Below are 27,592 nucleotides of genomic sequence, written 5' to 3'. Positions count from 1 at the left end.
CTAGAGCCTGGATATCTGAAACACAGTCTTCTTCTATGGTTCTGTCCGTGTGACCACTAGTCACTGGTACAGACAGCAGTCCAGAACAGGCTGGTTCTGTCCGTGTGACCACTAGTCACTGGTACAGACAGCAGTCCAGAACAGCCTGGTTCTGTCCGTGTGACCACTAGTCACTAGTACAGACAGCAGTCCAGAACAGGCTGGTTCTGTCCGTGTGACCACTAGTCACCGGTACAGACAGCAGTCCAGAACAGGATGGTTCTGTCCGTGTGACCACTAGTCACTAGTACAGACAGCAGTCCAGAACAGGCTGGTTCTGTCCGTGTGACCACTAGTCACCGGTACAGACAGCAGTCCAGAACAGGCTGGTTCTGTCCGTGTGACCACTAGTCACCGGTACAGACAGCAGTCCAGAACAGGCTGGTTCTGTCCGTGTGACCACTAGTCACTAGTACAGACAGCAGTCCAGAACAGGCTGTTTCTGTCCGTGTGACCACTAGTCACCGGTACAGACAGCAGTCCAGAACAGGCTGGTTCTGTCCGTGTGACCACTAGTCACTAGTACAGACAGCAGTCCAGAACAGGCTGGTTTTGTCCGTGTGACCACTAGTCACTGGTACAGACAGCAGTCCAGAACAGGCTGGTTCTGTCCGTGTGACCACTAGTCACTAGTACAGACAGCAGTCCAGAACAGGCTGGTTCTGTCCGTGTGACCACTAGTCACTGGTACCAATAGCAGTCCAGAACAGCCTGGTTCTGTCCGTGTGACCACTAATCAATGGTACCAATAGCAGTCCAGAACAGCCTGGTTCTGTCCGCATGATACTGTTACCATTTACCTAAACTGAGGATCCAAAACACTCCAAGTTTCTTTCCATGTGTTCTGGATAGTCAGTAGTTCCTGACCAGAACCTCAGTTTGGGGAGGAGAGGGTATCAGCACAATGAAGACACACTGCTGTGCACAGGGCTCCTATTCACACTCTTACCCCACTGTAATTTGTGTGTGTGTGTTAAGGTCACTCAGGGAGAATGGTGACCCTCTTACCAGACTGTGCTGTGCGCGTGTGTGTGTGTGTTTGAGAGAGTGTATTAAGGTCACTCAGGGAGAATGGTGACCCTCTTACCGGACTGTGCTGTGCGAGTGTGTGTGTGTGTGTTTGAGAGAGTGTATTAAGGTCACTCAGGGAGAATGGTGACCCTCTTACCGGACTGTGCTGTGCGCGTGTGTGTGTTTGAGAGAGTGTATTAAGGCCTCTTACCTGACTTTGGGTTACAGAGCACCGGGGGGCTGCTACTGAGGGTGGGACTGCTGCTATAGTAACCACTGCTGCCACAGCTGCTGCTCATGCTGCTACGACGGATACCCACTATCATCTTGATCTCTTTAGTAGGACTCACTGAGAGAGGAGAGACAGGCGAGAGAGAGAGGGGCGAAAGAGCGAGAGAGAGAGGGGCGAAAGAGCGAGAGAGAGAGGGGCGAAAGAGCGAGAGAGAGAGGGGCGAAAGAGCGAGAGGGGCGAAAGAGCGAGAGGGGCGAAAGAGCGAGAGAGAGAGGGGCGAAAGAGAGAGAGGGGCGAAAGAGCGAGAGGGGCGAAAGAGCGAGAGGGGCGAAAGAGCGAGAGAGAGAGGGGCGAAAGAGCGAGAGAGAGAGGGGCGAAAGAGCGAGAGAGAGAGGGGCGAAAGAGCGAGAGAGAGAGGGGCGAAAGAGCGAGAGAGAGAGGGGCGAGAGAGCGAGAGAGAGAGGGGCGAAAGAGCGAGAGAGAGAGGCGAGAGAGAGAGAGAGGCGAGAGAGAGAGAGAGAGAGAGGCGAGAGAGAGGCGAGAGAGAGAGAGAGAGGCGAGAGAGAGAGAGAGAGGCGAGAGAGAGAGAGAGAGGCGAGAGAGAGAGAGAGAGGCGAGAGAGAGAGAGGCGAGAGAGAGAGAGAGAGGCGAGAGAGAGAGAGAGAGACGAGAGAGAGAGGCGAGAGAGAGAGAGAGAGGCGAGAGAGAGAGAGAGAGGCGAGAGAGAGAGAGAGAGGCGAGAGAGAGAGAGAGGCGAGAGAGAGAGGCGAGAGAGAGAGGCGAGAGAGAGAGGCGAGAGAGAGAGGCGAGAGAGAGAGGCGAGAGAGAGAGGCGAGAGAGAGAGGCGAGAGAGAGAGGCGAGAGAGAGAGGCGAGAGAGAGAGGCGAGAGAGAGAGGCGAGAGAGAGAGAGGCGAGAGAGAGAGAGGCGAGAGAGAGAGAGGCGAGAGAGAGAGAGGCGAGAGAGAGCGAGAGAGAGAGCGAGAGAGAGAGAGGCGAGAGAGAGAGAGGCGAGAGAGAGAGAGGCGAGAGAGAGAGAGGCGAGAGAGAGAGAGGCGAGAGAGAGAGAGGCGAGAGAGAGAGAGGCGAGAGAGAGGCGAGAGAGAGGCGAGAGAGAGGCGAGAGAGAGAGAGGCGAGAGAGAGAGAGGCGAGAGAGAGGCGAGAGAGAGAGAGGCGAGAGAGAGAGAGGCGAGAGAGAGAGAGGCGAGAGAGAGAGAGGCGAGAGAGAGAGAGGCGAGAGAGAGAGAGAGAGAGAGAGGCGAGAGAGGCGAGAGAGAGAACAAGCGAATGTCCTTTATTCATTAGCACATTTTCCCCCTTTGATGTCATCAAAAACAAATGAAGGTCCGAGAGACTTTTTATCCCCAATTCAACATTTGTTTCTTTTCAGAGCGAAACACTAATTATGTCCCAAATGGAGCCCTATTCTCTATACAGTGCACTACTTGGGACCAGAGCCTTATGGGTCCTAGTCAATAGTAGTGCACTAGAGGGAAAAGGACTGTGTAAAAGCAGTGTTGCTGTCGTCAGAGGTCTGAGTTGTTAGTTGTGAAAGGATGTGTAGGTGTGTCTAATCACTCTTTCCAGGTAAGCTCTATATAGCCTCCATAAAGCAGGACGCCTCTAGACTGTGGCAGGCGGTGGAGCAAAGTCTAAAGAATCATGTCATTGTGCATCAGTGCTCTGCAATATCCTGCAGAACGTAGAGAACCCTGCAGAACGTAGAGAACCCTGCAGAACGTAGAGAACCCTGCAGAACGTAGAGAACCCTGAATCCTGCTGAACATAGAAAATGAAAGATGGATAAAACATATTGTGGCATCCGTGTGTAGTGCTTATGAACATGTTATGAAGTCTCTATAAAGCCACAGTTTGTTTAACTAGAGAGCCTGTTGTCCATGTAGTAGTGTGACACCGTGACATTCAGCTTTAAAACCCGACCGTGTTAATAGCATCATAGGGATGGCAGGTAGCCTAGTGGTTAGTGGAGGGGCAGGCAGGTCGCCTAGTGGTTAGAGTGTAGGGACGGCAGGTAGCCTAGTGGTTAGAGTGTAGGGACGGCAGGTAGCCTAGTGGTTAGTGGAGGGGCAGGCAGGGTAGCCTAGTGGTTAGTGGAGGGGCAGGCAGGTCGCCTAGTGGTTAGTGGAGGGGCAGGCAGGTCGCCTAGTGGTTAGAGTGGGGGGGCAGGCAGGTCGCCTAGTGGTTAGTGGAGGGGCAGGCAGGTCGCCTAGTGGTTAGAGTGGGGGGGCAGGCAGGTCGCCTAGTGGTTAGAGTGGGGGGGCAGGCAGGTCGCCTAGTGGTTAGAGTGTAGGGACGGCAGGTCGCCTAGTGGTTAGAGTGTAGGGACGGCAGGTAGCCTAGTGGTTAGAGTGGAGGGACGGCAGGTAGCCTAGTGGTTAGAGTGGAGGGGCAGGCAGGTCGCCTAGTGGTTAGAGTGGAGGGGCAGGCAGGTTGCCTAGTGGTTAGAGTGTAGGGGTGGCAGGTAGCCTAGTGGTTAGAGTGTAGGGGTGGCAGGTAGCCTAGTGGTTAGAGTGGAGGGGGAGGCAGGTCGCCTAGTGGTTAGAGTGGAGGGGCAAGGCAGGTAGCCCAGTGGTTAGAGTGGAGGCGCGGCAGGTAGCCTAGTGGTTAGAGCGTTGGACCAGTAACCGAAAAGTTGCTGGATCGAATCTCCGAGCTGACAAAGTAAAAATCTGTCGTTCTGCCCCGGAACAAGGCAGTTAACCCACTGTTCCTAGGCCGTCATTGTAAATAAGAGTTCGTTCTTAACTGACTTGCCTAGTTAAATAAAAGTTACATTTAAAAAAAAATCTGTTTTGCAGAAAACCCTCACATAGGTGTTTTTGTCAGGAACCAAAGCCAGCAGCAGGTATCACACATGTAGGTTGTGGAGGAGCTGTTCCCTCATTCCTTCCTCCTTCCAGTGAATCTCAACGATAAGAGACAGACCAGCTAACTGGAGCTCAGAGGAACTCAAAGTGCTGTACTTTCCTCTGTAACCTCTGGAACATTCCATGTATTAGGAGTCGGAAACCGTTTGATATTGCGTCGTCTGCCAGCTCCTGCTGAAGAGGATGTTAAAGGAAGGTAGTGGACGAGGTTGTTCATTTAGCTGACTTTAGGTTCTCATTATGAGGCTTAGAACCTACTGACGGCCTTCACCCACATACTATACACTCTACAGCACTCCCTCAGGTCCACAAACCTACTGACGGCCTTCATCCACATACTATACACTCTACAGCACTCCCTCAGGTCCACAAACCTACTGACTGCCTTCACCCACATACTATACACTCTACAGCACTCCCTCAGGTCCACAAACCTACTGACGGCCTTCACCCACATACTATACACTCTACAGCACTCCCTCAGGTCCACAAACCTACTGACGGCCTTCACCCACATACTATACACTCTACAGCACTCCCTCAGGTCCACAAACCTACTGACGGCCTTCACCCACATACTATACACTCTACAGCACTCCCTCAGGTCCACAAACCTACTGACGGCCTTCACCCACATACTATACACTCTACAGCATTCCCTCAGGTCCACAAACCTACTGACGGCCTTCACCCACATACTATACACTCTACAGCACTCCCTCAGGTCCACAAACCTACTGACGGCCTTCACCCACATACTATACACTCTACAGCACTCCCTCAGGTCCACAAACCTACTGACGGCCTTCACCCACATACTATACACTCTACAGCACTCCCTCAGGTCCACAAACCTACTGACGACCTTCACCCACATACTATACACTCTACAGCACTCCCTCAGGACCACAAACCTACTGACGACCTTCACCCACATACTATACACTCTACAGCACTCCCTCAGGTCCACAAACCTACTGACGACCTTCACCCACATACTATACACTCTACAGCACTCCCTCAGGTCCACAAACCTACTGACGACCTTCACCCACATACTATACAGCACTCCCTCAGGTCCACAAACCTACTGACGACCTTCACCCACATACTATAAAGCACTCCCTCAGGTCCACAAACCTACTGACGGCCTTCACCCACATAGTATATACTCTACAGCACTCCCTCAGGTCCACAAACCTACTGACAACCTTCACCCACATACTATACACTCTACAGCACTCCCTCAGGTCCACAAACCTACTGACGGCCTTCACCCACATACTATACACTCTACAGCACTCCCTCAGGTCCACAAACCTACTGACGACCTTCACCCACATACTATACAGCACTCCCTCAGGTCCACAAACCTACTGACGGCCTTCACCCACATAGTATATACTATACAGCACTCCCTCAGGTCCACAAACCTACTGACGACCTTCATCCACATACTATACACTCTACAGCACTCCCTCAGGTCCACAAACCTACTGACGACCTTCACCCACATACTATACACTCTACAGCACTCCCTCAGGTCCACAAACCTACTGACGACCTTCACCCACATACTATACACTCTACAGCACTCCCTCAGGTCCACAAACCTACTGACGACCTTCATCCACATACTATACACTCTACAGCACTCCCTCAGGTCCACAAACCTACTGACGGCCTTCACCCACATACTATACACTCTACAGCACTCCCTCAGGTCCACAAACCTACTGACGGCCTTCACCCACATACTATACACTCTACAGCACTCCCTCAGGTCCACAAACCTACTGACGGCCTTCACCCACATACTATACACTCTACAGCACTCCCTCAGGTCCACAAACCTACTGACTGCCTTCACCCACATACTATACACTCTACAGCACTCCCTCAGGTCCAAAAACCTACTGACGACCTTCACCCACATACTATACACTCTACAGCACTCCCTCAGGTCCACAAACCTACTGACGGCCTTCACCCACATACTATACACTCTACAGCACTCCCTCAGGTCCACAAACCTACTGACGGCCTTCACCCACATACTATACACTCTACAGCACTCCCTCAGGTCCACAAACCTACTGACGGCCTTCACCCACATACTATACACTCTACAGCACTCCCTCAGGTCCACAAACCTACTGACGGCCTTCACCCACATACTATACACTCTACAGCACTCCCTCAGGTCCACAAACCTACTGACGACCTTCACCCACATACTATACACTCTACAGCACTCCCTCAGGTCCACAAACCTACTGACGACCTTCACCCACATACTATACACTTTACAGCACTCCCTCAGGACCACAAACCTACTGACGACCTTCACCCACATACTATACACTCTACAGCACTCCCTCAGGTCCACAAACCTACTGACGACCTTCACCCACATACTATACACTCTACAGCACTCCCTCAGGTCCACAAACCTACTGACGACCTTCACCCACATACTATACAGCACTCCCTCAGGTCCACAAACCTACTGACGGCCTTCACCCACATACTATACACTCTACAGCACTCCCTCAGGTCCACAAACCTACTGACGACCTTCACCCACATACTATACAGCACTCCCTCAGGTCCACAAACCTACTGACGGCCTTCACCCACATAGTATATACTCTACAGCACTCCCTCAGGTCCACAAACCTACTGACGACCTTCACCCACATACTATACACTCTACAGCACTCCCTCAGGTCCACAAACCTACTGACGACCTTCACCCACATACTATACACTCTACAGCACTCCCTCAGGTCCACAAACCTACTGACGGCCTTCACCCACATACTATACACTCTACAGCACTCCCTCAGGTCCACAAACCTACTGACGACCTTCATCCACATACTATACACTCTACAGCACTCCCTCAGGTCCACAAACCTACTGACGGCCTTCATCCACATACTATACACTCTACAGCACTCCCTCAGGTCCACAAACCTACTGACGACCTTCACCCACATACTATACACTCTACAGCACTCCCTCAGGTCCACAAACCTACTGACGGCCTTCATCCACATACTATACACTCTACCCTAACCCTGATGTTGATATGTGTAAACCCTTACCCTAAGGGTTGTAGTGGGATTCGGCCCCAGTGTGACAGTAGATAGGGAGTAGGGGCTAAGGGTTATAGTGGGATTCGGCCCCAGTGTGACAGTAGATAGGGAGTAGGGGCTAAGGGTTATAGTGGGATTCGGCCCCAGTCTTACAGTAGATAGGGAGTAGGGGCTAAGGGTTATAGTGGGATTTGGCCCCAGTGTGACTGTAGATAGGGAGTAGGGAGTAGGGTCTAAGGGTTATAGTGGGATTTGGCCCCAGTGTGACTGTAGATAGGGAGTAGGGAGTAGGGGCTAAGGGTTATAGTGGGATTCGGCCCCAGTCTGACAGTAGATAGGGAGTAGGGAGTAGGGGCTAAGGGTTATAGTGGGATTCGGCCCCAGTCTGACAGTAGATAGGGAGTAGGGAGTAGGGGCTAAGGGTTATAGTGGGATTCAGCCCCAGTCTGACAGTAGATAGGGAGTAGGGGCTAAGGGTTATAGTGGGATTTGGCCCCAGTGTGACTGTAGATAGGGAGTAGGGAGTAGGGGCTAAGGGTTATAGTGGGATTTGGCCCCAGTGTGACTGTAGATAGGGAGTAGGGAGTAGGGGCTAAGGGTTATAGTGGAATTTGGCCCCAGTCTGACAGTAGATAGGGAGTAGGGAGTAGGGGCTAAGGGTTATAGTGGGATTTGGCCCCAGTGTGACTGTAGATAGGGAGTAGGGAGTAGGGGCTAAGGGTTATAGTAGGATTTGGCCCCAGTGTGACAGTAGATAGGGAGTAGGGAGTAGGGGCTAAGGGTTATAGTGGGATTCGGCCCCAGTCTGACAGTAGATAGGGAGTAGGGGCTAAGGGTTATAGTGGGATTCGGCCCAGTCTGACAGTAGATAGGGAGTAGGGGCTAAGGGTTATAGTGGGATTTGGCCCCAGTGTGACTGTAGATAGGGAGTAGGGAGTAGGGGCTAAGGGTTATAGTGGGATTCGGCCCCAGTCTGACAGTAGATAGGGAGTAGGGAGTAGGGGCTAAGGGTTATAGTGGGATTTGGCCCCAGTGTGACTGTAGATAGGGAGTAGTAAGGGTTATAGTGGGATTCGGCCCCAGTCTGACAGTAGATAGGGAGTAGGGGCTAAGGGTTATAGTGGGATTCGGCCCAGTCTGACAGTAGATAGGGAGTAGGGGCTAAGGGTTATAGTGGGATTTGGCCCCAGTGTGACAGTAGATAGGGAGTAGGGAGTAGGGGCTAAGGGTTATAGTAGGATTTGGCCCCAGTGTGACAGTAGATAGGGAGTAGGGAGTAGGGGCTAAGGGTTATAGTGGGATTCGGCCCCAGTCTGACAGTAGATAGGGAGTAGGGGCTAAGGGTTATAGTGGGATTCGGCCCAGTCTGACAGTAGATAGGGAGTAGGGGCTAAGGGTTATAGTGGGATTTGGCCCCAGTGTGACTGTAGATAGGGAGTAGGGAGTAGGGGCTAAGGGTTATAGTGGGATTCGGCCCCAGTCTGACAGTAGATAGGGAGTAGGGAGTAGGGGCTAAGGGTTATAGTGGGATTTGGCCCCAGTGTGACTGTAGATAGGGAGTAGTAAGGGTTATAGTGGGATTCGGCCCCAGTCTGACAGTAGATAGTGTGGGTACAACAACTCCTGATGTAAAAAGGGCTTTATAAAGACATTTGATTGCTAGACATTGAGGTTTACCAGATAGGAAGCTGGTGTTGCTTCCCTCTGGGTTCTGTTTGCGGAGACAGAAGGGGCTGTCATGGCTCTCTGGGATGGTACGACAGCGCTCGTTCAGCAGCTCCATCAGACGTCGTCTCCTTCTGAAGTTCAGTCTGAACTGGTACAGCAGCCCTCCATCCACAAAGTGGTGCTTGTTGGTCACTGTCAGAGAGAGAAACAGAACAAAACGATTGTTTAGGATCGTTCAGTTACTGTTTCATTTAACTGACTGTAAATCCTGTTAACTACAGTAACTGGCTAAATCCTGGTAACTACAGTAACTAACTGTAAATCCTGTTAACTACAGTAACTGTAAATCCTGGTAACTACAGCAACTGTAAATCCTGGTAACTACAGCAACTGTAAATCCTGGTAACTACAGTAACTAACTGTCAATCCTGGTAACTACAGTAACAGACTGTCAATCCTGGTAACTACAGTAACTAACTGTCAATCCTGGTAACTACAGTTACTAACTGTAAATCCTGGTAACTACAGTTACTAACTGTAAATCCTGGTAACTACAGTTACTAACTGTAAATCCTGGTAACTACAGTTACTAACTGTAAATCCTGGTAACTACAGTTACTAACTGTAAATACTGGTCAACTACAGTAACTGTAAATCCTGGTAACTATAGAACAGAAGGTAGTTCAGTTCCAAATCCTGTAACTCTTCAATTATTCCATTCAGACAGAACACCTCTGATGGTGCCTCCAATACCAGTAATCAGCTAAGTCTCTTAGGGTTGGACACAAACACACCACTCTCCCTCTCTTAGCTTGGGCCGTCATTGTGCCAACACTCTCACTTGGCTAACGCTCAGTACAGGGGGAGGCTCTGAATGCCCCTTAAAATCCCCAAATCCCTTGAAAGACATAAAACCAACTCTGACTGACTATACGACTAAAGCCATCCAGGAATTAAAATGTGACTGTCACTTGTGTAACTAAGCCATAAAGCCTGCATAACTGTGCCAAGGGGTAAGGACTCAGGATTTAAAGGAACACTCCACCCAAAAACAATATTTTGGTATTCTATTTCATTAGTCCATTGTTGATATAGTCTCAATTTTGCATGTCAGCAATCAAGTTTAAGATATATTAACTTTAAAAATACAGAAATACAGCTGGTATGTTCTACTTAAAGGGCGGCAGGGTAGCCTAGTGGTTAGAGCATTGGACTAGTAACCCAAAGGTTGCAGATTCGAATCCCCGAGCTGACAAGGTACAAATCTGTCGTTCTGCCCCTGAACAGGCAGTTAACCTAGGCTGTCATTGAAAATAAGAATTTGTTCTTAACTGACTTGCCTGGTTAAATAAAGATAAAAAAATGAATAAAAAATACTAGTCTGGTTATGGATGCATCTTGTGATGCTTTAAAGCTGCTGTTGTGACTCTATGAAGTGGTTTTGATCCTGTGGTTTATAGTGATGGATTGTCCTGTCTGGAGTCATTAAAATGAGAACTACGGAAATATTCCTCATCATCTGCAGTTTGTGTTTGTTTGTGTTTTATCCCAGGAGGAAGTTCTCTCCTGACGTTGGTAGAGTGACAGTCCAATGCAATTCCCCCAGTCTAAAAACATGGCAGTTACCACAGACACATTTCAGCAATACAAAAAAGTTCAGAATGATTCAGCCATAATCCGGTCCATAACCCAACAATAGTTTCTGATTATGTTTTGGCACCGTGTGCCCTAAAAAGGGAGGATCAGGATTAAAAACGGGGGTTGATTGTGTGTATTCAGAACGCTTGTTGTCATGGTGTTGATTTACAAAGATCTAAATATCAGCTCATTGTAATTCACATATAATCAAACCAAAACAACATGTTCAGTGACTCTTGGTTACGTTAATTCATTCACCCATTGACTCGGTTGCACATGGTGTTGGGCCACAAAGATCAAATCACCAGCTTTCTGTGTGAGTCTATCAACCAGGAATGCAGTGATTGTGTGGGACAACAGAACCAAAACAACCCACAATGTGGATCCATCCAGGCAGGGCTGCTATTGTTCTACAGTTCAGACATTTAAAGTATGCAGTGCGTGTGTGTGCGTACGCTGTCGTGTGTGTGTGTGTATTGTTATGATGTGGGGGAAGGTGAGTGTTAGGACATAGACAAACACACTACCATGGCACACTTCCACACTCCAACCCCAGGTGGCAGCACCAACCGGGTCACGGCTGGGTTCTGCCAAGCAGCCTTGATTATTCCTCAGGAGCGAGCGATCAAGTTGATTCTGAGAAGAGGCCAGAAGCCTCAGTCTTTGTTCATTTCTGTGTGTTAGGCCCGCCTCTTTAGTTAGGCCCGCCTCTTTAGTTAGGCCCGCCTCTTTAGTTAGGCCCGCCTCTTTAGTTAGGCCCGCCTCTTTAGTTAGGCCCGCCTCTTTAGTTAGGCCCGCCTCTTTAGTTAGGCCCGCCTCTCTACAGTAGCTGGCTAGCTAGCTTTTGTTGGAAGATTTCAACACTGTGTGCAGCACTAAGTAGATAGCTGGTTGGTTAGAAGCATAGTTTCAGTCAAAGATCATTTCAGTGACTGGCTCGATTGTTTTATGTTAGTTTTCGTGCCCATGGTCAAACTTCAGAAATACTGCTCATTGAAGCACAATAATCATTAGCTAGATGTCAAATGTGACTACTAAGACTTAATCACAAAAAAATACATGAATTGACACATTTACTGTTTTAGCTAAGAGTCATTCAGACAGTTTTGAGGCAGGAATGGAGTTCAGCAGACAATGTCTCCTAGGTAATATTTTCTAATGTCATGGCAACCCATCGTAGCCGGTCTACTTCTGATCCATCCCATTATCCTTTGCGAGATACGAGACAGATCAGTGCAGGAGGAATCTGATGATGGCTACTTATTATGGTTTCGTACCAGTCTGGTCTGTGCCAGCCGAGGTACCAGTCTGGTCTGTGCCAGCCGAGGTACCAGTCTGGTCTGTGCCAGCCGAGGTACCAGTCTGGTCTGTGCCAGCCGAGGTACCAGTCTGGTCTGTGCCAGCCGAGGTACCAGTCTGGTCTGTGCCAGCCGAGGTACCAGTCTGGTCTGTGCCAGCCGAGGTACCAGTCTGGTCTGTGCCAGCCGAGGTACCAGTCTGGTCTGTGCCAGCCGAGGTACCAGTATGGTCTGTGCCAGCCGAGGTACCAGTATGGTCTGTGCCAGCCGAGGTACCAGTATGGTCTGTGCCAGCCGAGGTACCAGTATGGTCTGTGCCAGCGGAGGAGAGGAATGCAGACAGAGGCAGGGTAAGAGCCACAAGCAGGGAGGTGGGTGTGAACCCAGCAGTGATGCAGTCTCTCTGGGGTTAAAGCCCTGCTCTCTGCTCCCTGGTTAGCCCATTGTCCTGCAGTCACCCAGACACAGGGCCTGAGAAGAACCCACTGGAAACAGACACGCTCTGCACTACACAGCTCAGCACACTGGAAACAGACACGCTCTGCACTACACAGCTCAGCACACTGGAAACAGACACGCTCTGCACTACACAGCTCAGCACACTGGAATCAGATTGTATCTCAGAGCCTGTACTGAGCCAGCAGGCAGTAGGCAGTACCCACACAGTACCATCCTGCTGCAACCCGCTGCTGGCTTGTCTCTGATGACAGATAAGCAGGGTTGGGCCGCTCCGAGGATGGGAGACCATTCTGATGTGCCGCAGTCAAGAGAACCAGAGCTGATTATATTAAAGTGCTGAACACGTGACCATGACGACAAGGTGACCATGACGACAAGGTGACCATGACGACAATGTGACCATGACGACAATGTGACCATTACGACAAGGTGACCATTACGACAAGGTGACCAGTACATGGGACTGATCCTGCAGAAAGAGGTAGACTGGCTCAGTAATAGAGACAGGTGATCCTGTAGAAAGGGGAGGTTGACTGGCTCAGTAATAGAGACAGGTGATCCTGTAGAAAGGGGAGGTTGACTGGCTCAGTAATAGAGACAGGTGATCCTGTAGAAAGAGGAGGTTGACTGGCTCAGTAATAGAGACAGGTGATCCTGTAGAAAGAGGAGGTTGACTGGCTCAGTAATAGAGACAGGTGATCCTGTAGAAAGGGGAGGTTGACTGGCTCAGTAATAGAGACAGAGAGACAGGTGATCCTGTAGAAAGAGGAGGTTGACTGGCTCAGTAATAGAGACAGGTGATCCTGCAGAAAGAGGTAGACTGGCTCAGTAATAGAGACAGGTGATCCTGTAGAAAGGGGAGGTTGACTGGCTCAGTAATAGAGACAGAGAGACAGGTGATCCTGTAGAAAGAGGAGGTTAACTGGCTCAGTAATAGAGACAGGTGATCCTGTAGAAAGAGGAGGTTGACTGGCTCAGTAATAGAGACAGGTGATCCTGTAGAAAGAGGAGGTTGACTGGCTCAGTAGCAGCTCCACTCCCTGCTGTATTTTAGTCCGTCTGTCACACAGAGGAAGACCAGTTCCAGCAGCAGCCTGGGTAGAGGACAGAGTAGGACAGAGAGCGTCTAGTGGGTGTGCACGTGACATTGGTATGCTGCGCGTGTGTGCAACACATGCTACCGGTGTGCGTGGGTGTGTATCTGGGTCGATGATTGTGTGTGCTGTGTGCTGTGTGTGTGTGTGTATCTGGGTCGATGATTGTGTGGGCTGTATGTGTGTGTGTGTGTGTATCTGGGTCGATGATTGTGTGTGCTGTATGTGTGTATCTAGGTCGGATCACACACCGTTGTCCAGAGGTGAGCAGCTGATCTCGGTCGGGAACACCCTGGCCAGAGACCAGAGGCATGACGTCCATCTGTCTCTGATCAGGGGTTCACCCCCCCCCCCCGTAGTGGAACCACCTCTGAGCACAACTCAGCTGTAAAACATTCCCTAAGCTGCAGTTGTTCAGTAACATTAGTGTCAGGAGACTCAGGACAGTCACCCTGTAGCCATGCAGGTGGCCATGCCCTGTACATGAGTAACTGGTGTGACTTCCTGCTTTTAACTCCTAGCGCAGCGAAGGGCCTATTGGAGATGTGATTCACCTCGTCACTGTTCTACTGGACTAAATTACAATGACTGTCCTGTTACTATACAGAGAGGAATTCCACCAGGCCTGATAAGAGAACCCTTTCACCCTGTTCCTCCCCACTCCTGACCTCGGAAAACAGACCCCAGCTAACCTCTGACGAAAGAGAGAGAGACTAACAGACTAACAGTCATGTCACCGTGACAACACCAGTCCTTTCAGCCAGTCATGTCACCGTGACAACACCAGTCCTTTCAGCCAGTCATGTCACCGTGACAACACCAGTCCTTCCAGCCAGTCATGTCACCGTGACAACACCAGTCCTTTCAGCCAGTCATGTCACCGTGACAACACCAGTCCTTTCAGCCAGTCATGTCACCGTGACAACACCAGTCCTTCCAGCCAGTCATGTGAGCCAGACCAGGGCACATAATAAAAATGGCACCCTATTCCCTATACTAGTTTTGACCAGAGCCCTGTGCCTGTCATTTGAGGATCATGGGGCAGGAAGCGCGCGATTCAAGCAGATAAATGTGGCGTGTTTAATTATGAAACTGGTCGTGAGATAAAAACATATCCAAAGTTAACTCAATCTTCTGTGAATCTCAAATACTGGGAGCCAAGTTTTAAAAAAAAGTCTCTGCTAAACTTTCAAAACGTGTTTGGTCTCATCATCCTTGTAGGGACCCTGAAATCCTCACAAGGACAGTAAAACAAGGACAATTTGGACAAGTGTGGATGTTTTAGGCTTAAGGGGTTAGGGTTTACAATTAGGGTTAGGAATTAAAGGGTCAAGGTTTAAGGTTCAATTGTTTGGTCCCAACAAGAATAGTGAAATAATCGTGTGTGTGTGTGTGTGTGTGTGTGTGTGAGAAAAAAACCAGGACAGATCCAATCCAAGTGGGTGATGATGATGATACCAGCATGCCTTTGATCACAGAGTGATCCCTGTCTGACCAGAGAAGACACCGTGTTCCCTGACTAAAATAGGATCCTTGACAGCCCTTTGGAAGAGAGGACCCAATGTGACTGTCCACCATGTGTGAACATCAACCCTCCCACGTCTCCTCTTTCACCTAGCAAAGTCAACTTGGAAATTACAGCGCCATAGAATTAAATCGAAGCAACTGACAACAGCGCAAAATGTTATTACCACGATGGGTAATTATTGTGTAATTACCATTTGACCATATCACCATGTAAATCCTCAGTGAAAACCAGGAAGTGCTAAATAGTAGACGAGTAGAAGAAAGTACAGCATTCAGCTTTCAGAACTGCTTCTTCAAAAATGGCCTATAATTACATTCGCTCAGGGAAGTGGTTCCCAAACGGCAGGACTAACCCTACTCAGGACTCAGAGATATGTCATTTCATCAGTGTGACAGGTGGGGGTACTGACCGTGACCTTATGTTAGTTGGGATGTCTCAAAAAATTAAATGTAAACATATTTTTTTTTAAATCAGACCGACGATGAAAACGCTCCTTCCACTCACCATGCTGCATGATCCCGTGTTCTAGAAGCCTCCGTCCAAGATGCTCCGCCTCCTCTCGGGTCGCCATCTCTCCCTCCGCCAGCAGCCAATCAACAAGCTCCGAGGCCACCAGCGTCCGTTCAAACGACTCACCCTCTTCTTCCCGAGTCGCTAGGATGGACGTCTCCGTGTTCATCATCAGCCTGTTGAGAAGGACAGGTTTATTGTTTTAGGACAGACTACTTTATACGATGTGTTCATCATCAGCCTGTTGAGAAGGACAGGTTTATTGTTTTAAGACAGACTACTTTATACGATGTGGAAATCAGTTGTACATCGTTTTACATTCTGATTCAACACAATAACAGACTTTTCTCCATCAACCTCCATCTAAAATAGTTACCTGTGCAGGCTTTTGCTCCGACCAATAACACACCTGATATAACTAATGAATGACTAAGTCAAACCAGGTGTGTTAGCGTAGTGCTGGAAATAAAAACCTTGCTGATGGGTAGTTCCCATGTCCCCAGGAGGAGGGTAGCTTGGCCACCCCTGTGCTATTTATAAAGATGAACTTCCAGGAAGAGCACTAGGACTTAAGGTGAACAGGTTCAGTTAACCCCAGCGGCCTCCTACTGAGTGACCCTGGTACAATATAGATGTCAGTTAACCCCAGCAGCTTCCTACTGAGTGACCCTGGTACAATATAGATGTCAGTTAACCCCAGCGGCCTCCTACTGAGTGACCCTGGTACAATATAGATGTCAGTTAACCACAGCAGCCTCCTACTGAGTGACCCTGGTACAATATAGATGTCAGTTAACCCCAGCGGCCTCCTACTGAGTGACCCTGGTACAATATAGCAACCCCAGCGGCCTCCTACTGAGTGACCCTGGTACAATATAGATGTCAGTTAACCACAACAGCCTCCTACTGAGTGACCCTGGTACAATATAGATGTGGGTGGAATCCCAACAGACAGAATACACATGCCATGTTTGGCACACACACACACACAGTAAATATCAAACCTGTGTGGAAACAGGTGGAGCTATGGGAATAAACGGTATGAACAACGCAGTGAAACTATAATCGACATGTTACTGCTTGGCACTGAGACAAAGACAGTGAAAACTATAATGGACATGTTACTGCTTGGCACTGAGACAAAGACAGTGGAAACTATAATGGACATGTTACTGCTTGGCACTGAGACAAAGACAGTGAAAACTATACATGGACATGTTACTGCTTGGCACTGAGACAAAGACAGTGAAAACTATAATGGACATGTTACTGCTTGGCACTGAGACAAAGACAGTGAAAACTATAATGGACATGTTACTGCTTGGCACTGAGACAAAGACAGTGGAAACTATAATGGACATGTTACTGCTTGGCACTGAGACAAAGACAGTGAAAACTATAATGGACATGTTACTGCTTGGCACTGAGACAAAGACAGTGGAAACTATAATGGACATGTTACTGCTTGGCACTGAGACAAAGACAGTGGAAACTATAATGGACATGTTACTGCTTGGCACTGAGACAAAGACAGTGAAAACTATAATGGACATGTTACTGCTTGGCACTGAGACAAAGACAGTGGAAACTATAATGGACATGTTACTGCTTGGCACTGAGACAAAGACAGTGGAAACTATAATGGACATGTTATTGCTTGGCACTGAGACAAAGACAGTGGAAACTATAATGGACATGTTACTGCTTGCACTGAGACAAAGACAGACCACGTCATCATGGTGTGGCTATAGCTTGTGTTCTCCAAGGCGGGGCAGCGATTCTCTCTTCACAGATTCATTCCTCTTTCCCATAGGAAGCAATGACGTGTGACTGTTTGCTGACGTTTCGCCATCTTATCACTGAGTCAACTAACCCACCCATTAACCTCACTTTAGTCTTGACGCTTGACATGTGAAAGATTACCAAGCCGACAGCTGACCCACACACCCAGGACACATCCCAAATCGCACCCTATTCCCTATATAGTGCACTACTTTTGAAAAAGGAAAGTAATAGTGTGCCTTTCGGAACACAGCACGAATCCACATCTGATCTAAACCACCCAGGCAGGTCTGGCCACAGCTTCATTAAAAAATAACAACTCTGCAACTTTAGAACCAGTTATTATGCTGTTCGTATACATCCACTTACTGGAAGATTTGATCCACATTTGATGTTTTATCGTTTGTTAGCCATTCTGCACGATTCCTTATTTTTGTCATTTTTGAAAGATCAAGACACATGGTTCATCATATTGGACCTTCCTACCATATGTTGCTCTGCTCGTCTTTGTCTAATAACACCTGGAAATATTTTAAGTAGACGCTCAAAAACCTACACTCTTAGAAAAATAAGTTCCTAAAAAGGGTTCTTTAGTGACCCCATAGGAGATTATTTTTTTGGTTCCAGGTAAGAACCCTTTTGGGTTCCATGTAGAACTCTTTCCACTGAAGATTCTATATGGAACCCAAAAAAGAGTTCTACCTGGAACCAAAAAAAAAAAGGTTCTATTTAAAATATGTCCAGGTGTTATTAGACAAAGACCAGCAGAGCAACATATGATAGGGAGGCCCAATATGATGAACCATGTGTCTGTGACCAATAACATTTGATTTGATGGATGATCAGACAACTACGGACGGGTCATATCGGTCGCTGTAAATCATTTCCTGTAGCCGTCATCTCAGGGATCCGACTCGACAACGTCACAGAGAAGCACTTTCCGGTATTGCTCACCGCCAAACAAAATCGACAGACATGAAATCATAAAATTACACTTAAAAACTGTGTAGGTCACCAAATACTTGACAATAACAAGCCACATGTTAAAAGTGGCGTAGTTGTCCTTTAATGTACAGTAAACGTGCTCTGCTGTTAAGCTCCCACAGCCACCACATGGTAATGGATGTCCTGAACGCAACCTGTTCCATCCTACATACACTCTGCATCCCAAATGACAACCTACACCAAGTGTACAAAACATTAGGAACACCTTCCTAGTATTGAGTTACACCCCCTTTTGCCATCAGAACCAGAGCCTCAATGATTCGGGGCACGGGACTCTACAAGGTGTCGAAAGCACTCCATGTTGACGCCTAATGTTTTGGCCACTCGGGTGTATTCCTATCTAGGGCCCTTAGAGCTCTGGTCAGAAGTAGTGCACTGTAGGGGATAGGGTGCTGTTTAGGGTGCCAACACGGTCTCCTGTGACTGTCAGGCCGTCAGCTTTAGTCCTGCTAGCCCAACTGGCTCTGGTCCAATCCCTGCAGATCAGCAGTGTGTGGGAGGATTCATCATAGCATTAGTTTGTATTAAAAGCCTTCGCATTGTTTCTTTATGATTTCTTGACACCGTGTTCGTAAGAAGTTTCAAATCTGTTGTTCAAAATGAACGCCGTTGTTCATCTTTGAGTTTATGATAATAATAATAATAATTCACAAAGATAGACTTTAAGTCTCAAGTTATTTCTAAGAATCAGTAACACAGAATATATAAATCATTATCGACTTAGAACGACGGTTAGGAAAACAAAAAGTGTGCCGTATATATTAAAAAGGAAAAACAAGTGCCTGAATCACGTCAAGGTCTGAGCTCCATCCTTCAAAACAATTATTTGTATTTCTTATCAACAGAACAGTAAGTAGAAGCAGTGTTTGACCCGGCTGGTACCAAGATATAAAACAAATCAGGGCACAGCAGGATTACACAACTGAATGGTCCACAGAAAAGCCTGTCCACATTCAATTCCCCTCCATTCTGTTCTGTTCAATACACTTTATTCATCCCAAGCAGGCAGTTAGACAGCGACGGCCATGAGGCAACACATAATAGGATACATGAACACAGTACAACGCCGGGGACAGGAGTCCTGATCGCTGTAGGCAGAGGGACTCTTACACTGTGGGATGTTTAATTACCACTGTAGACTTCCCACATGTTTAATCACCACTGTGTACTGTAGACTTCCCCATGTTTAATTACCACTGTAGACTTCCCCCATGTTTTATCACCACTGTAGACTTCCCCCATGTTTAATTACCACTGTAGACTTCCCCCATGTTTAATCACCACTGTAGACTTCCCCCATGTTTAATCACCACTGTAGACTTCATGTTTAATTACCACTGTAGACTTCCCCCATGTTTTATCACCACTGTAGACTTCCCCCATGTTTAATTACCACTGTAGACTTCCCCCATGTTTAATCACCACTGTAGACTTCCCCCATGTTTAATTACCACTGTAGACGTCCCCCATGTTTTATCACCACTGTAGACTTCCCCCATGTTTTATCACCACTGTAGACTTCCCCATGTTTAATTACCACTGTAGACTCCCCATGTTTAATTACCACTGTAGACTCCCCCCATGTTTAATCACCACTGTAGACTTCCCCCATGTGTAATTACCACTGTGTACTGTAGACTTCCCCCATGTTTAATTACCACTGTAGATTTCCCCATGTTTAATTACCACTGTAGACTTCCCCCATGTTTAATCACCACTGTAGACGTCCCCCATGTGTAATTACCACTGTGTACTGTAGACTTCCCCCATGTTTAATTACCACTGTAGACTTCCCCCATGTTTAATTACCACTGTAGACTTCCCCCATGTTTAATTACCACTGTACACTTCCCCCATGTTTAATTACCACTGTACACTTCCCCCATGTTTAATCACCACTGTAGACTTCCCCCATGTTTTATCACCACTGTAGACTTCCCCCATGTTTAATTACCACTGTACACTTCCCCCATGTTTAATCACCACTGTAGACTTCCCCCATGTTTTATCACCACTGTAGACTTCCCCCATGTTTAATTACCACTGTAGACTTCCCCATGTTTAATCACCACTGTAGACTTCCCATGTTTAATCACCACTGTAGACTTCCCCCATGTTTAATTACCACTGTAGACGTCCCCCATGTTTTATCCCCACTGTAGACTTCCCCCATGTTTTATCACCACTGTAGGCTCCCCCCATGTTTAATCACCACTGTAGACTTCCCCCATGTGTAATTACCACTGTGTACTGTAGACTTCCCCCATGTTTAATTACCACTGTAGACTTCCCCATGTTTAATTACCACTGTAGACTTCCCCCATGTTTAATTACCACTGTAGACGTCCCCCATGTTTAATCACCACTGTAGACTTCCCCCATGTTTAATTACCACTGTAGACTTCCCCCATGTTTAATTACCACTGTAGACTTCCCCCATGTTTAATTACCACTGTAGACTTCCCCCATGTTTAATTACCACTGTAGACTTCCCCCATGTTTAATTACCACTGTACACTTCCCCCATGTTTAATCACCACTGTACACTTCCCCCATGTTTAATCACCACTGTAGACTTCCCCCATGTTTAATCACCACTGTAGACTTCCCCCATGTTTAATCACCACTGTAGACTTCCCCCATGTTTAATCACCACTGTAGACTTCCCCCATGTTTAATTACCACTGTAGACTTCCCCCATGTTTAATCACCACTGTAGACTTCCCCCATGTTTAATCACCACTGTAGACTTCCCCCATGTTTAATCACCACTGTAGACTTCCCCTATGTTTAATCACCACTGTAGACTTCCCCCATGTTTAATCACCACTGTAGACTTCCCCTATGTTTAATCACCACTGTAGACTTCCCCTATGTTTAATTACCACTGTAGACTCCCCATGTTTTATCACCACTGTAGACTTCCCATGTTTTATCACCACTGTAGACTTCCCATGTTTTATCACCACTGTAGACTTCCCCATGTTTAATTACCACTGTAGACCCGATGTTTAATTACCACTGTAGACTTCCCCCATGTGTAATTACCACTGTACTGTAGACTTCCCCCATGTGTAATTACCACTGTAGACTTCCCCCATGTTTAATTACCACTGTAGACTTCCCCCATGTTTAATTACCACTGTAGACTTCCCCATGTTTAATTAGCACTGTAGACTTCCCCCATGTTTAATTACCACTGTAGACTTCCCCCATGTTTAATTACCACTGTAGACTTCCCCCATGTTTAATCACCACTGTAGACTTCCCCCATGTTTAATCACCACTGTAGACTTCCCCCATGTTTAATCACCACTGTACTGTAGACTTCCCCCATGTTTAATTACCACTGTAGACTTCCCCCATGTTTAATTACCACTGTAGACTTCCCCCATGTTTAATCACCACTGTGTACTGTAGACGTCACAACTCCTTCAAATGAGACAAGTGGAACCATTAGGCTCAGGGCTCAGGGCCGAGGCCACCCTGCTCGTTGTGAGAAGGAAAGGTTCGCTTTGTTGATTCTCTAAAAAAGGGTTCCTTCACCACCCTCTAAACACTACAGGCCCATTTACCAGACAACCAGGGACTGAAGTTTATCTTCACCCTGGTTGTTCAGGCAGGAAGACAATAGTCAAACAAGGAGGTTAAATATCGCCTTGAGATTGTATCCGTTGCTTCGAGACTGTGCACAACCATACAACAGCTCTTCCTGTACTGGGAACTTGGGCTGGGATTCCAGGACACACACACACACACACACACACAGGTAGTTTGTTTGTAGCTGTGCTTGTTTGAGTCTCTAATCTGATGAGTGTGAAGACTGGAGGTGTAGCCTGCATACTTCCACTAAACCAGGCTGTGTCCCCCTCTACCATGGTGACTACATAAATACACCCTAACACTGGCCCTGCCTGTCTTCCTGTTACGCCACACACACACACACCCCTCAGGGGGAGGCTGGCTCAACCACCACAGGGGCTGGAGTAGGAGCTGGCACAAAGAAGGTTGCTGTGGAGCTGGCAGATAGCTACAACACAGACACAGTCACAGAGTATTACCGAACTAGAGAGGCACTAGACCGACATTCTGCAGGCGTGTAAAACTGCAATAACAAGTGTAATTTACAACATAATGGTGGACGTCATGATGTCCTAGTGAAATTCAATCTGCATTGAAAATGTAATGAAAGCACAGCACCATCATAAGGAGAGGGGGCAGGGAGGCCAGCCCGAGGAGAGGGGGCAGGGAGGCCAGCCCGAGGAGAGGGGGCAGGGAGGCCAGCCCGAGGAGAGGGGGCAGGGAGGCCAGCCCGAGGAGAGGGGGCAGGGAGGCCAGCCCGAGGAGAGGGGGCAGGGAGGCCAGCCTGAGCAGACGGGGAAGGGAGGCCAGCCTGAGCAGACAGAAGAGGGGCTAGCCTTAAATAAAGAAAAAACTAAGAGAGAGACACATGCATTCTTACTGCGTAGTAAGTTAGGTAGTAGCAGCCAATACAAGATGCCTGAGGGTGAATTTCAACATACCGTCTCTGTCAGGAGTGGAGTATTTAAGTTGTCAGTTAACACATTGTAACAAAGCATTTACCTTCTGCTCTTTTGCACCCCAGTATCTCTACTTGCACATCATCATCTGCACGTCCATCACTACAGTGTTAATTGCTAAATTGTAATTATTTCGCCACCATGGCCTATTTATTGCCTTACCTCCATAACCTTACTACATTAGCACACACTGTATATAGATGTTTTCTATTGTGTTATTGACTGTACGTTTGTTTATTCCATGTGTAACTCTGTTGTTGTTGTTTGTGTCACACTGCTTTGCTTTATCTTGGCCAGGTCGCAGTTGGAAATGAGAACTTGTTCTCAACTGGTCTACCTGGTTACTTACACACACACACACACACACACACACACACACACACACACACACACACACACAAACACAAAGGTCCATTCCATAGAAACCACCCTGAATGAATTACATTTGATACGGTCCAACTACAAATTGCATATCAACTCAAACAGCATGTTGCTATGCTGCTAGAATGTTCTGTCTGCTAATGTCCTGGAGTCTGGTCTAGCAGTAATGCAGCCAACTCATCCCCCTTGCTAATGTCCTTGAGTCTGGTCTAGCAGTAATGCAGCCAACTCATCCCCCTTGCTAATGTCCTGGAGTCTGGTCTAGCAGTAATGCAGCCAACTCATCCCCCTTGCTAATGTCCTGGAGTCTGGTCTAGCAGTAATGCAGCCAACTCATCCCCCTTGCTAATGTCCTGGAGTCTGGTCTGGCAGTAATGCAGCCAACTCATCCCCCTTGCTAATGTCCTGGAGTCTGGTCTAGCAGTAATGCAGCCAACTCATCCCCCTTGCTAATGTCCTTGAGTCTGGTCTAGCAGTAATGCAGCCAACTCATCCCCCTTGCTAATGTCCTGGAGTCTGGTCTAGCAGTAATGCAGCCAACTCATCCCCCTTGCTAATGTCCTGGAGTCTGGTCTGGCAGTAATGCAGCCAACTCATCCCCTTTGCTAATGTCCTGGAGTCTGGTCTAGCAGTAATGCAGCCAACTCATCCCCCTTGCTAATGTCCTGGAGTCTGGTCGAGCAGTAATGCAGCCAACTCATCCCCCTTGCTAATGTCCTGGAGTCTGGTCTGGCAGTAATGCAGCCAACTCATCCCCCTTGCTAATGTCCTGGAGTCTGGTCTAGCAGTAATGCAGCCAACTCATCCCCCTTGCTAATGTCCTTGAGTCTGGTCTAGCAGTAATGCAGCCAACTCATCCCCCTTGCTAATGTCCTGGAGTCTGGTCTAGCAGTAATGCAGCCAACTCATCCCCCTTGCTAATGTCCTGGAGTCTGGTCTGGCAGTAATGCAGCCAACTCATCCCCTTTGCTAATGTCCTGGAGACTGGTCTAGCAGTAATGCAGCCAACTCATCCCCCTTGCTAATGTCCTGAGTCTGGTCGAGCAGTAATGCAGCCAACTCATCCCCCTTGCTAATGTCCTGGAGTCTGGTCTGGCAGTAATGCAGCCAACTCATCCCCCTTGCTAATGTCCTGGAGTCTGGTCTAGCAGTAATGCAGCCAACTCATCCCCCTTGCTAATGTCCTGGAGTCTGGTCTAGCAGTAATGCAGCCAACTCATCCCCCTTGCTAATGTCCTTGAGTCTGGTCTAGCAGTAATGCAGCCAACTCATCCCCCTTGCTAATGTCCTGGAGTCTGGTCTAGCAGTAATGCAGCCAACTCATCCCCCTTGCTAATGTCCTGGAGTCTGGTCTGGCAGTAATGCAGCCAACTCATCCCCTTTGCTAATGTCCTGGAGTCTGGTCTAGCAGTAATGCAGCCAACTCATCCCCCTTGCTAATGTCCTGGAGTCTGGTCTAGCAGTAATGCAGCCAACTCATCCCCCTTGCTAATGTCCTGGAGTCTGGTCTAGCAGTATTGCAGCCAACTCATCCCCCTTGCTAATGTCCTGGAGTCTGGTCTAGCAGTAATGCAGCCAACTCATCCCCCTTGCTAATGTCCTGGAGTCTGGTCTAGCAGTAATGCAGCCAACTCATACCCCTTGCTAATGTCCTGGAGTCTGGTCTAGCAGTAATGCAGCCAACTCATCCCCCTTGCTAATGTCCTGGAGTCTGGTCTGGCAGTAATGCAGCCAACTCATCCCCCTTGCTAATGTCCTGAAGTCTGGTCTAGCAGTAATGCAGCCAACTCATCCCCCTTGCTAATGTCCTGGAGTCTGGTCTAGCAGTAATGCAGCCAACTCATCCCCCTTGCTAATGTCCTGGAGTCTGGTCTGGCAGTAATGCAGCCAACTCATCCCCCTTGCTAATGTCCTGGAGTCTGGTCTAGCAGTAATGCAGCCAACTCATCCCCCTTGCTAATGTCCTGGAGTCTGGTCTAGCAGTAATGCAGCCAACTCATCCCCCTTGCTAATGTCCTGGAGTCTGGTCTGGCAGTAATGCAGCCAACTCATCCCCCTTGCTAATGTCCTGGAGTCTGGTCTAGCAGTAATGCAGCCAACTCATACCCCTTGCTAATGTCCTGGAGTCTGGTCTAGCAGTAATGCAGCCAACTCATCCCCTTGCTAATGTCCTGGAGTCTGGTCTAGCAGTAATGCAGCCAACTCATCCCCCTTGCTAATGTCCTGGAGTCTGGTCTAGCAGTAATGCAGCCAACTCATCCCCCTTGCTAATGTCCTGGAGTCTGGTCTAGCAGTAATGCAGCCAACTCATCCCCCTTGCTAGTGTCCTGGAGTCTGGTCTAGCAGTAATGCAGCCAACTCATCCCCCTTGCTAATGTCCTGGAGTCTGGTCAGGCAGTAATGCAGCCAACTCCAGACTACTCATCCCCCTTGTTAATGTCCTGGAGTCTGGTCTAGCAGTAATGCAGCCAACTCATCCCCCTTGCTAATGTCCTGGAGTCTGGTCTAGCAGTAATGCAGCCAACTCATCCCCCTTGCTAGTGTCCTGGAGTCTGGTCTAGCAGTAATGCAGCCAACTCATCCCCCTTGCTAATGTCCTGGAGTCTGGTCTAGCAGTAATGCAGCCAACTCATCCCCCTTGCTAATGTCCTGGAGTCTGGTCTAGCAGTAATGCAGCCAACTCATCCCCCTTGCTAGTGTCCTGGAGTCTGGTCTAGCAGTAATGCAGCCAACTCATCCCCCTTGCTAATGTCCTGGAGTCTGGTCTAGCAGTAATGCAGCCAACTCATCCCCCTTGCTAATGTCCTGGAGTCTGGTCTAGCAGTAATGCAGCCAACTCATCCCCCTTGCTAATGTCCTGGAGTCTGGTCTAGCAGTAATGCAGCCAACTCATCCCCCTTGCTAATGTCCTGGAGTCTGGTCTAGCAGTAATGCAGCCAACTCATCCCCCTTGCTAATGTCCTGGAGTCTGGTCTAGCAGTAATGCAGCCAACTCATACCCCTTGCTAATGTCCTGGAGTCTGGTCTAGCAGTAATGCAGCCAACTCATCCCCCTTGCTAATGTCCTGGAGTCTGGTCTAGCAGTAATGCAGCCAACTCATCCCCCTTGCTAATGTCCTGGAGTCTGGTCTAGCAGTAATGCAGCCAACTCATCCCCCTTGCTAATGTCCTGGAGTCTGGTCTAGCAGTAATGCAGCCAACTCATCCCCCTTGCTAATGTCCTGGAGTCTGGTCTAGCAGTAATGCAGCCAACTCATCCCCCTTGCTAATGTCCTGGAGTCTGGTCTAGCAGTAATGCAGCCAACTCCTCCCCCTTGCTAATGTCCTAGAGTCTGGTCTAGCAGTAATGCAGCCAACTCATCCCCCTTGCTAATGTCCTGGAGTCTGGTCTAGCAGTAATGCAGCCAACTCATCCCCCTTGCTAATGTCCTGGAGTCTGGTCTAGCAGTAATGCAGCCAACTCATCCCCCTTGCTAATGTCTTGGAGTCTGGTCTAGCAGTAATGCAGCCAACTCCTCCCCCTTGCTAATGTCCTGGAGTCTGGTCTAGCAGTAATGCAGCCAACTCCTCCCCCTTGCTAATGTCCTGGAGTCTGGTCTAGCAGTAATGCAGCCAACTCACCCCCCTTGCTAATGTCCTGGAGTCTGGTCTAGCAGTAATGCAGCCAACTCCTCCCCCTTGCTAATGTCCTGGAGTCTGGTCTAGCAGTAATGCAGCCAACTCCAGACCACTTGCTAATGTCCTGGAGTCTGGTCTAGCAGTAATGCAGCCAACTCCAGACCACTTGCTAATGTCCTGGAGTCTGGTCTAGCAGTAATGCAGCCAACTCATCCCCCTGGCTAATGTCCTGGAGTCTGGTCTAGCAATAATGCAGCCAACTCATCCCCCTTGCTAATGTCCTGGAGTCTGGTCTAGCAGTAATGCAGCCAACTCCAGACCACTTGCTAATGCCCTGGAGTCTGGTCTAGCAGTAATGCAGCCAACTCATCCCCCTTGCTAATGTCCTGGAGTCTGGTCTAGCAGTAATGCAGCCAACTCATCCCCCTTGCTAATGTCCTGGAGTCTGGTCTGGCAGTAATGCAGCCAACTCCAGACCACTTGCTAATGTCCTGGAGTCTGGTCTAGCAGTAATGCAGCCAACTCCAGACCACTTGCTAATGCCCTGGAGTCTGGTCTAGCAGTAATGCAGCCATCTCATCCCCCTTGCTAGTGTCCTGGAGTCTGGTCTAGCAGTAATGCAGCCAACTCATCCCCCTTGCTAATGTCCTGGAGTCTGGTCTAGCAGTAATGCAGCCAACTCATCCCCCTTGCTAATGTCCTGGAGTCTGGTCTAGCAGTAATGCAGCCAACTCCAGACCACTTGGCGACTGGGCTTTGATTTAGTGATATTATTCAGTTGACTAAATATTGTATCGAAT

General features: G+C 48.4%; 1 protein-coding gene across 2 annotated transcripts in view; it reads right to left on the bottom strand.

Annotated features, from left to right (window-relative positions):
• LOC149984313 (DEP domain-containing mTOR-interacting protein-like) overlaps positions 1-27,592 on the bottom strand; it is a 70,399-nt gene that overhangs the window by 27,301 nt on the left and 15,506 nt on the right. For both annotated transcript variants that reach the window (XM_090230664.1, XM_090230663.1), the window contains exons 5-7: positions 15,460-15,641; positions 8,948-9,130; positions 1,262-1,399 (exon numbers count right to left, since the gene is read on the bottom strand). In XM_090230664.1, the coding sequence (XP_090086790.1) occupies positions 1,262-1,399; positions 8,948-9,130; positions 15,460-15,641 (503 nt within the window). The remainder of the gene's footprint in view (positions 1-1,261; positions 1,400-8,947; positions 9,131-15,459; positions 15,642-27,592) is intronic.

The sequence above is a fragment of the Oncorhynchus mykiss genome, chromosome 3, assembly GCF_057628025.1.
Source record: "Oncorhynchus mykiss isolate SJ-2025 chromosome 3, ASM5762802v1, whole genome shotgun sequence".
Lineage (NCBI taxonomy): Eukaryota > Metazoa > Chordata > Actinopteri > Salmoniformes > Salmonidae > Oncorhynchus > Oncorhynchus mykiss.
This window is presented reverse-complemented; position numbering and strand designations above follow the sequence as displayed.